The following is an 11,495-nucleotide window of genomic DNA, read 5'->3' on the forward strand; positions in this document are numbered from 1 at the left end:
ATAAAAAAACACACTTCTCAGTGAGTAAAACTTTATTCTGTACACTAAGGTTAGCAGAATTAGACAAAATTCAAGAAGGTGAAAAGTTACAGAAAATAAAAAAAATGTAAAGCAAACAGATGTGGTCCCTACTTTATCACATCACTTTTTATTCTTTATGTAGAAACAAACATGTCTGCTAAACGTAATTCCTATTGACAGTTTTTTTTTAGAAGTTCTAAAGAAAATGTCACCATATTCCTCAGGATGTTATGACTGAACCGTGAGTTTTATGCGACCAACAGAGGAAACAGAAGTAAATGTCTTTGCTGGATGTGTTTCTCTGTAATTGAAAGTGTTATGAACATGTTCCTTATCGAAGGGGCGGCTGTTTAACGTGACGTTTTGAAACTGGAAGTTCAGACCATCAGATTCAGATCAGTAAATGTTTGGGAAACATGGAAAAAGGATCAAATGGAATAATTCTCATGTTTGTGACGTGGCTCATACTCCTTTAGAGTAGTTCGGTTTGTCACACTAAAATATGCTCTCGTCCCGCCTCATCTGTTCGGTCTGTTCAAGATAATAAAAGTGTTCTGGTCATTAAGGCACAAAAGGAATAGCTTCTGGAGTTGAGTTTGTGACATTTTGCTGTTCACAGTTTGGTTTGTTTTCCTCAAAAGCAGCAACTTTAAATACTAAAGGATTTTTCCGTAAATGTCCATTTATCATCACAGTTCTCAAGTATTGCCCCTCTGATAACAAACCACCTTAAATGTTTTCATAGCCCTCTGCTGAAGTGATGTAGAGTCAGTTTAGAGGTTTGAAGATGTTCTGACAGGCCTTAAAAATCACAGAAATACAGCCCACACCAAATACGTCTGAACCAAATGGACATGTTTTTAAAACTTAGTCAAACAATTTTTGATTTTCTATTGATACAGATAAGACTCCTTTACTTTAAAATTCCACTGACTGGAGGATAAATCCAGATTTTGCTGCTATGAGAGCAAAAGTTCTCCAGACTGAAGAAAAAATGAATTAAAGATGAGCTCAGAGGAGCATCTGCTCCATTGATGAAGGACGTCCTATGTAAACATCTGCTTTACCTCCTTTTAAAGGGACAATCGCAGTTTCCTAGCGTCCCAAAAACTGAGCTGCAGATCATTTAGCCTGTTTAGAGGATTTCCAGGTTAAAGCACATGTTTGATGAGCGACAGTGATGGTTTTATAGCCACAGAACCAGGACAGCAAACTCAGTCACTGCAGTGAATGGACAGAAGAATGACGTGATGCAATGAGCCAAAGTCCAGACGTCAACCTGGATCACAGATCAATTCCTGCAAACATCAATTCAGTGAAGCAACGCTGCAAAGAAGCATGGAGAGAGCTGCAGAAAAATCATGTGAGACTGGGAGATAGATCATGTTGTTCAATCTGTACAGCCTTTTAACCCATCCTGGGTTGTATTTTCCTCATTTTAAAACCTTAGAGCAGGGGTGTCAAACTCATTTTCACCGAGGGCCACATCAGCATAGCGGCTATCCTCAAAGGGCCAGATATAACTTATACATGTAACTAAATGTAATGAAAAAAAAACATGTTTGGTTGTTCCTCTAGCATAAATTCTTTTACATTTGATTCTGTCAGGTTAGGTTATATGGTCAGTGTTTTAGTCCTAATGTATAGTTGCCCAATCCCATATTTCAAGTCCAATTACCCCTAGATATGAATAAATACACACCAATTTTTATTTTAAGAATTTGAAAACTTTTATGCTCTCGCGGGCCACATAAAATGACATGAAGGGCCACATTTGGCCCCCGGGCCTTGAGTTTGACACATGTGCCTTAGAACAATATTTTTGAATTATGTCTCTAAAACAAATAAAACACACTGGAGGCACTCTGAGTTTTTAAAGTTGAAAGACCCCCAAAACATCTGAATACATGTAGGAAAAAACCTTATTATTGCGGAAGGATCAGCTGTTAAGCCACTTTGACTTTTACCAACAGTTTTTGTAAAGTTTGGTGAGCGCTGATAAACAACAGTGACCGTTTTTATCTTCTGTTCCTTCATCCAGTACTCCCCACAGCGGTCAGTGCTGGTGCTGTCAGGAATCTCCTCCATCTGAAAGACAAAAGAGCTGACCTCAGCACATCACAGGTCCACTTTCACAGCATTGTTGGGATTATTTGAGGGTTTCTTTTGTTTTGTGGATTCTGTTTACAGGCCAGCCGGGGCTCCAACACTGAAGCTTATGGGTTGAGGCAGCAGAGCTGCTCCCCCTCTGGTGAGTGAGTGTGAGAGCAAGTAGGTAGAAGAGAAATTAAGGCGTAAACAGCTGGCTTGCAGGTACTCTTCATTAATTATCAGGGGTGAAGCCCTGGGATTTTGGATTTTAGGAGTCTGTAAGCATTTGTGGTAAAGTAAAAAACAAGGATTCACAGTCTGTCTCTTAGAAGTAACATGCATGCCTGCAGAATTTCTGCTATGGAAGCATTTGTGTAGTATAATTAAAAATAAAAGTCAGTACCAGAAATGCTTTTTCATTTTCAAAATAAAGCTGCATTTTTGGACTCAAAATTAAAATGAAAAAGCAAGGCTGCTACATAGTCCTGAGAAGCTGTGTAAAATCATCAGGAGTGCACAACCGTCACAAAGCCCTCTTCTCTGCCGCTAACACAAAGCTACAAGCCTGGCCGCACTGCTCACATGTCTGTGTCTCCTAGCAGCCAGACACACGGATAAAGCACTGACATCATCGCCCCGCCTCCCCTCTGGGAATGCTAAGTGAAATTGAATTATGCGACACTATTCACAGGGTGGAAGTTAAAATGAAAATGCAATCCCCTCTTTGCATTTTTGCTTTAATTATGATTTATATGATTTTAAGTGGAAAATGAAAAAGCATTTTGAAGGATTGATTTTTCATTTTGAGTCATTTGATGCAGTTACATTTTGAAAATGAAAAAGCATTTCTGTTAATCCATTTTAATTGTCAAATTAGACATTTCTAAATGAATTTTGCTACACATTTACCATAGAAATTTATGAAAATGAAATGTCAAATACCATTTTCATTATCATTTTAATTAAGTGACAGAATAAGCGATGTTGAAGAAGAAAATGAAAAAGCATTTTGGTGGATTGATTTTTCATTTTAATTTTAGTCAACAAATGCAGCTTCATTTAGAAAATGAAAAAGCATTTCTGGTTCTGACTTTTATTTTTAATTATGCTACACAATCGCTTCCATATTCTGCAAGGGGAAGAAGAAGAGCACCAAGTGGTGCAAAATTGCTCTGATTGGCTGATAATTTTCAGATCGGCGTGACCCCTGAGTGTCTCAATCAAAAGCCATAACCAGCAATCAACGATTGAGGTCTTGTTCTTAAAGGTTACGAGGAAGTCTAAAAATCAATGTCTTCTTGAGAGAAGATGCTGCATAAACGCAGGCTGTTGAAAAAAAAGGACAACTCTGGGCCTGACAGAATATAGGAGCAGCGATGCCAGCATTATCATGAGAGTTTTCAGGTGAAAATGGACTCTGAGTTTGAAACTGCAGCTGCTTTTTTTAAAACAGATGTTCTATTACCAGGTTAATGAAGCTTTGCACATGGTTGCAATCATTCAGGGATTGGTGGAAAAAGACAAAATGTAAGTTCAGTTATAAACAGACTGAAAACGATGTTCCATGTGATGAATTGAGCTCAGAAATCTGATCAAAATTTGACTTTAACTGTTTTTTCAGGGGATTTGTCAGGTTGTGATCATTGTTTTGGTCCAAATTTTCAAAATGGGTAACAATAGCTTGTATTAACACTGTGGTGAACCTGATATATGCCTTTCAGCGTCATGGGGTTGCTGGAGCCTATCCCGGTCACTGTTGAGTGTTGGAGGGCCACACACACATCATTTAACCTATGCAGCATGTTTTCAGACTGTGGGAGGAAGCCAGAGTTCTAGGAGAAAACCCACTCGTGAATGAGGAGAACACACAAACTCCCCACAGACAGACCCCACCCAGGATTCTAACCAGAGCCTTCTCGCTGTGAGACAAGAGCTCCAACGTGCTGAAGAGATGTTTCACAAATATTCACAACTGCCAGAATAACAAGCTAACAGTTGTACAGACAAATTCCATTTTTTAAGAAGATGAGTGTTATAAAGGATTATGAATGTTCTGCAGGTGTTTTATGTCTTGTGTTGTTGCCTTTCCTGCAGGAGCATCTCTGTCTAAATGTGACCTTCATGCTGTCCCTGAACTGTAGTTAGTTCATTTGAGAGAACCTTTGTACCTTTTTAGTGGCTCAAACACAACAAGGGACTTCACAATAAAAAAGTAGATAACTATGAATTTTAAATATGATAATAAATATTTAGAGTGCACGGTGGAACAGTGGTTAGCGCTCTTGCCTCACAGCAAGAAGGCCACCTGTTCAAGTCCCGGCTGGGGGTCATGAAACACATCACCAATGGGGGACCTTCCTGTGTGGAGTTTGCATGTTCTCACCGTGCATTCCTCGGGGGACTCCAGCTTCCTCCCACCGTCCAAAAACATGCTTCATAAGTTAATTGGTCATTCTAAATTGTTTTTAGGTGTGAATGTGGGCGTGTAACTGTGACCCTTTGACAGACTGGTGGTCTGTCCAGGATGTTCCAAGCCTTCACCCACGAGTGGCCGGGATAGGCTCCAGCAGCCCCTTGACCCCAAAAGGGAACAAAGGGATTAGAAGGTGAATGAATTAGAGTGCATATGTTCACAGCCGTGACAACATCAATGTCTAAACATGAATGACTGGAGTTTACTTTTAAGGTACAACAGTTTTTAATGATTCCGAAGGGGAACACAGAAGTAAACACCTCTCACTTGTAACAAGTAAATAATAGGTTAAGAGTAAATACTCATATCGTAAAAACAAAAGTATGTCATTCAAAGGATGCTGAGCTTAGAGCTGCAAGGAAAGAGGCCATTAGAAAGAAGAGGTTACATGATAGAGTGAGTGGGGAGGATGCAGAGGAGAGTGTTAGAAGAATCTGGATGATTTGCTTCAGCAACCCCTGATGGGAGCAGCCAAAAGGCAATAAAAAGGAAGTGATCTATATATTGAGTATAGATTGAATGCCACGTCCAGGGCTCCATTGTTTCCTCTTACCGACTCAGTTCTCCTTTTTGGCTGTTCCACTCTGGATCTCCTCCAGAGACTGGTCAGAGACAGACACTGCACACACAAACACAGCAAACACAACTTTTCTTTGAGTTCTCAACATCGTTGCAGATCCCACCCTAAATGTTTTTGTTTCACCTGATTTCACCGTCACAAATGTGAGACTGTGCCATCCCTGCAGGCCTCAGGGGAAAGATGGAAAACAAATGTTTTCATCACAGTTCTGATGAACTGGTTTAATAGTGAATTGCACAAATCCAGGGTTTCCTGAGAGGAACAGTCCTGTAAAGTTGATGCAATACAGCCTGTCTGTCTCTACCAGAGCAGCTAAATGAAAGCACACGTTCTGAGAGGGTTCAAATGAACATTTAAAGCGCAGAAAATACAGACTGGAAAAATCAACTATAAGCTTAAATCTAAAATTCTACAGAGCTGAATATTGTATTGTTTCATGTAATTTGGAGCAGCAGGGCATGATTGTTCTCCATAAAGCACAATAAGTGAGTGTTTCCTGACTGCAGCTATTGTTCAGAAAACATGCTCCTGGTTTTATCAACACACTCCAGACAAGCCTTCATTTCTCCTTCTGACAGCCTGCTGCTGCTTCTCTTTCTCACATTCAGCTGTCTGTCTGCTGAGCCCAACAGTGTCCCATTCAGACTGCAGGAGCAGAAAGCTCACTTTTCTTTGGCCACATGGAAGGACTGAGCGTGTGCAGAACGCTTGTGACTGCTGGCTGCTCTTACTGAAACCTTCTCACCTCCGATCTCTTGTTGGCACACGCTCAGAGCTTCACACTGCATGCTTGCTTAACCTTGGCAGCTGTTTCAGCCTGCAGCCACGCTGCCGTGTTCCTGAGCTGGAATGATGCGTGACCGTGACAGGTTTGTCTGGGAAACCGGTCGGGGTTTATTTGCAGGATTCACCGAGCTAGAAAATCAGTTTGTTATGACTCTTGTCAAACGCTCATGTTTGGTTGCTTCAGCTGTTTTACCACTGAAGTTTGATGACACTAACTGAAACGGTCACTTGTGGAAGATGAAAAAAATCATCTCTAAGTTTCTAAATACAGGTGCAGGGAGAGGTTGTTGTTTTTTGCATCGGGCTTTGGTTCTTCTCCTAAAGTTTGGTCCTCTCCTCCTCCTTTCCCCTCTGACCTTGTTTTCCTCTGAATTCTCCTCAATGCAGTAACTTAGCAACCAATGTTAGTTAAAACACCAACCAGTTTTCCACGCAAGAGATTTAACAAACTATCAAAGATGTAAAACTGCCCAATAAAGGTTAAAACTCCATACCATCTGTTGAAGCTTCCTGGTCTGGATCAGCAGCAGATGCTGGAGATGGCAGGCCTTCAGATTGTGTTGGGGTGAGCTCAATCACAGACACATTTTCTCCATCTGTACCCGCCTCAGAGATCACACTGGGTGCTGCACCTTCTTCTGGAAGAGTTTCTGAAACTCTTGAAGCTTCCGGATTCTGACACTGCTCCACAGCATCAGGTTCAGGCAGTGGGGTTTCCTCCGTCTCATCGGTGGGTGTGGAAGCTTTTCCCCCTTCAGTAGAAGGCTGAAGCTCCACTTGAGCACCAGGTGAAACCACAAGTGGGGAAGGAACTTCTGGAACAGTTGCAGCAGCAATATCTGCATCTACAATGGGCTCTCCATCGGCAGGAACAGACAATTCCACTGGTTCCAAAACTACATTCTGGGCTGGAACCTCTCCCGGTGTTGAAGACTCATTTGGTTTGTTTTCCAAAACTTCGGCCAGATTTTCTAATGCAGCCTCTGGTGCTGAATTGTGGGTCAGGACCTCTGCAGGTGGAGCCTCCTCAGGTGGGGCTCCAGCAGCCGCTTCAGTGGGGGCCTCAGCTGGAGCTTCAGCAGGAGTTTCCTGAGCAACAGCAGCAGGGGGTTCTACTGCCTCGGCGACCCCCAGAACGGCTGCAGGCTCAGATGGAGCCAGTTCAGCATCTGCTGCAGGAGCTACCTCTTCGGTGACAGTGGGGGCTTCTGCCTGCACAGATTCAGCAGCAGGGACTTCTTCAACAAGGACCACAGGAGGAGCCTCTGCTGACACAACTGCTGAAGGAGCTGCTTCCTCTTCTGCCAGAGCAGTGGCTGCGGTCTCTGGTGCTACTTCCTCACACACAGCAGGCTCGGGTTGCGGATCAGTAGCTGACAGGAGGTCTTCCCCAGAACCAAGGTCCTCCTGGGCCTCCATGGCCATTAACAATGGCTCTCCATCATCTTCAGCTCCTGTTTGAATGTTTTCTGTTAAAGCAGTCTGGACAGGCAGCTGCATCTGGTCTTCGATGGTTTGTGCATCATCTGCAACAATGCCGTTTCTGACTCCTGCTGATGCAAAAATGAGAGAAACAAACCAGGAAACTTAGAAAAGTCCAAACTTATGCCAAAAATCAGACATTTGATGAAGACTTTGCGTCACTGTCTTTTTTAAATGTGCAAACAGGATAGATGTCTTGCTGTCCACCAGTCAAAATGCTACACTCCCAAGTTAAATCCTGCGTTTAACCCTTGTGCTGTCCTATGCACTTTACCATTGGGAGTTGGGTCATCTAGACCCACTAGACAGTGCTCTGAACCTTTTTTCTTCAATGATTTGTGATCTTCACTGGTGTCCATGGATTACATGAAATCTTTCCACCTTTATCCACCTTTGTCATGGTAGGGAGAACACGTCAATGTAAGGGTGGGGTCATCTAAGATAGCACAAGGGTTAAAGTCAAAATCGCTTGAATCTGAAATGCAAAGTCGGAACAGGAAACGTGCACATCTGTGTGCGCACCAACCAAAGGGAGAAGGATATTCAGGTTTAGGAGCAACATCTGCTGTCATCCAAGCAGTGGCTTTCAGTAAATGCTGATCACATACATGATCAAAAACAACTTACACGATATGCAGATCTTTGATTTCAAATTTTAGACCCCCCCCCCCATGTTTTTGGGAACGCTGGGTTGGAATTTAAACCGAGGTCTAAGTTAACAAAATGCAGGAGAACGGAAATGAGCAATGATGGGCACAAACGTGCACTGAAGAAAACATCCTTTCATTTCCGCAGTTAAAAATGTGATTTATTAAAGCCCAGAGGGCCCTCAGAGGAAACAAAACAGATGTGACAACAGAAGATGTTCCTTCACCGCTTACTCCATGTTCTCTTCTAGTCACTGTGGGACTGAACGCGATACTAGTGGGTAGAAAGACGATCGAAAGACACATTTTATGATCAAATAAACAAATTCAAACTTTGTGCATTTTGTCTATAATCTAAAAAATAAACAATGCAGAATTTCTGAAAAGAAAAAAATATATATATATACTGGAGGGGTAAACAAACCATCAAGCCTCAGGTAAAAACAGGAGGAACAATAGTGGGTCGGGATTCCTGACGAGTGTGGTTGCACATTTCACTTACAGGATCCACACCAGCCTGACGTTTGCTTTATTCCAGAGCAAGTTTCCACCCACAAACTGAAGGCTCCACTCAGTTAAATGGGTGGATCATGTTGTCGCTTCAGCTTCCTGATTTTATTTGTCTGTCAGAAGCTTTTCCACGAGCTGAGATTGATGACTGGAAGGGAATGTGAGCTTCTGGCAGCTTGCACAGGATTACAGCGTGGCTCAGAAAACACTTACGTGAAGCATGAAGCATATATAACATTCACTTTTTCATAGAAAACAAAATTCACGTCAAAACTTTAAAAGTGAATATTGGCCTATGTAATCCTTTTCTTGTAAATATATTTCCAACCTTGTCTCTTTGAGTCAGAACTCACATTCTGCATCCACCGTCTAGAATATTAGTAAAGCTGCAGCTTGAAGGATTGTCATGATGTGGCACTGAATGGTGACTGTCCAGAGGAGACAGACACTGCCACCCCGGCCATGGCTGACTCGTTTGTCAACATGATTTAGAGGCCAAAGATGACACAGATCCCAGTCAAAACAGTGGCGTGGCTGGCTGAAAGTACGAGGACGAGAAGGAGGGGGACGGGGCTCAGACCAGAGGCCCAGACTGGGAACCGGCCCAGAGATGGTTTGTGCCGCATGCAGCTGGTTTGTCAGACAGAGCGCACACTGTATGAATCCAAACCTCCACCCATGCAGCCACATTTACACCACAACATCTGATTTTCTTGCAGAGATGATGTAAGAATCTGCAAAGAGCCACAATCTACGGCAGGTGACAGAAGCCGGCTGGTTGGAGAAACAATGTCCTAACAGAAGAACACAACATGCTGCACAGAGGAGCTGCAGCAGCGCGAATCATGTGTGGACATATGCCCTCACAGTTTTGTAGAGTTGAACATGTAGTATGACACTTTCACACAGATCAGCAACTCACTGAAGGCATGCAGATGCGTCTGCCGTGGCTCAAACATGTGCCAGTGTGTGGAATGGACAATCAGAGGCTGTTTTAGAGGGCTTATAGCCAATACAGAGAGCACGCACAAGTACAACTAAACACCAAACGGGTCGTATCTGCAGAGGCAGAGCTGATCACAGAGGCCTTCAGACACTTTTCTGTCTGAACTGCCAGCATGGTGGATCTTTGTTATACAAAATATCATTTAAATGATCGACTCTTCAATGGTCTTAAACAATCACTATGATGAAAACATGTGATTTTGTTCTTTTTAAATGTATAAAATTTAAATCTTTCTTTAGTTTTAGAGGGTGGACATTGTCCCTCTAATCTCTTTCCCTCTGTCTTTGTGTGGTTAGGTGCAAATTGACACGTATAAACGGTAAATACTGTATGCTTTGTTGCCACTCTGTTCTATTACAGTGGAAGGCACTACACTTTGAAACTAAATGGAGATTGATTGTTCCGAGGAAAGCTTGTTTATGAGCATGTCAGGTACCCACAAGCAGGAACTCAAATTTGTAGACTTTTTACCTAAATGAAGTTTGCATCTCTGCAATGACATCCCAAAAGGTAAGATACACCTGCAGGACCTTTTTCTGTGTAAGGAGTGTGCCTGCGCTGATGGAGCAAACAATAACTTCCAATGTTTCAGATGGTAAGCTGCTTCCAAAAATAAAATGCTCAAAATGTTGGATCTGAGTCACTTTGACTGCATGACCCACCAGCAGGCCTCTCTGGGTCTGGGATGTCAAACTTCACGGTCAAACTCCATCACACCTTTAGAAAATGAACTCAGCAAGCCGCAGCCTTGCTGCTTCATGTTAGAAATGTGAGTTTGCTGTTCATTTACGACGCATACGTTACTGCTGCCAGCCGGGGTTGTGCAAGATACTTCCAAGCTGTAAGACATTAGATGACTCACTCTCTCTCTACAAACCTTCAGCTTCAGTCAGTTTAGGCCATAAAGATGGACAAATGCGCTAAACATAGTTTTTGTGCTCTCACGTTACTTGAAGCCTTTGTGCCTCAAAAAAACTCCCCTCAGAAAACTACATTACAGTAATAAAGACATAACTGGTATTCCGGAAGCAAAAATCCTTTTAGTGCTCAGTTACTGATAGATGTGAGGTGTTTCTGTGATGCACGACTTTGTGATGGTCACTGCCTGGGCACTTTGTTCAGGCGGCACTGAAGCTGGTCCTAACAGGAGGTCCTCTTCACTTTACTGACAGTTTGACTTTTCCACATTGAAGTCAGACAAATCTCCTTGTGCGGCTTCATTTCATCAATAAATGCCTTAAATGGTTTCGTCACTCACAGGGCTCTCTCTGCTGACTGGTCATCAAGACAGAAAGTATTTTTACTAGAATGGTTGTTTGTGTCGGGTGTTTACTGCGAGGCAGAGAGGAGCAGAAAGCACAGAGTGTACCTGAGCAGCACTCACAGCCTTCAGCAAGTTAAACTCCAGGACTTTTCCCCTTCACACATGAAAACAGTCTTGTGTTTCAGTCACAAACTCCAACCAAGCTGAACGGTACTTACCCAGAGTGTCTCCGTTGGTCTCCTCAGGCTTGGTGCCTGGTCTTTTCTCCTGATCAACAGTTTGTGCACTTGAGGATGAGCACCCCATGTTTAAAAACCAAAAGGATAAAAATAAATTTAAAAAACTGGAAGCTCAGTGGTGCTTGCTTCTAGAAGAAAGACTATTAGGCAGTGCAAACATGGACAGAAAGTTCTTAAAAGCATCAGGGCACCATACTACCCTCTCTGTGAGCTGCTCTCACTGCATGCAGCGCAGCAATGCAGGCTGTCTGCTCATAGTCCCACTGCTTATGCAGGAGGAGGAGGCGGTGAACACCTCATGAAGTCAGCAGGCCTCCTGCTTTGGCGTGACTTGAATGATCCCCACCCTGTGGTCATCTTTAGTATTGCAAATGCACCAGATTATTTTAAAGTCAG

General features: G+C 42.8%; 1 protein-coding gene across 2 annotated transcripts; it reads right to left on the minus strand.

Moving 5' to 3' along the window:
- Window positions 1-14: 14 nt before the first annotated feature.
- Window positions 15-11,369, minus strand: LOC101164586 (uncharacterized). Of its 2 annotated transcripts, none has more exons than XM_011484894.3 (4): window positions 11,079-11,369; window positions 6,446-7,501; window positions 5,139-5,204; window positions 15-2,109 (listed from the first exon to the last, which is right to left on the minus strand). In XM_011484894.3, exons 1-3 carry the CDS (start codon window positions 11,164-11,166, stop codon window positions 5,143-5,145), a joined length of 1,206 nt encoding a protein of 401 aa, XP_011483196.1. In that variant the 5' UTR covers window positions 11,167-11,369; the 3' UTR covers window positions 15-2,109; window positions 5,139-5,142. The 2 variants fall into 2 exon arrangements, with proteins under 2 accessions (XP_011483196.1, XP_004077752.1); XM_004077704.4 differs by having other exon boundaries at window positions 6,446-7,504; window positions 11,079-11,342.
- Window positions 11,370-11,495: the final 126 nt, after the last annotated feature.

The sequence above is a fragment of the Oryzias latipes genome, chromosome 16 (assembly GCF_053564925.1).
Source record: "Oryzias latipes strain Hd-rR chromosome 16, Olatipes_Hd-rR_3.1".
Lineage (NCBI taxonomy): Eukaryota > Metazoa > Chordata > Actinopteri > Beloniformes > Adrianichthyidae > Oryzias > Oryzias latipes.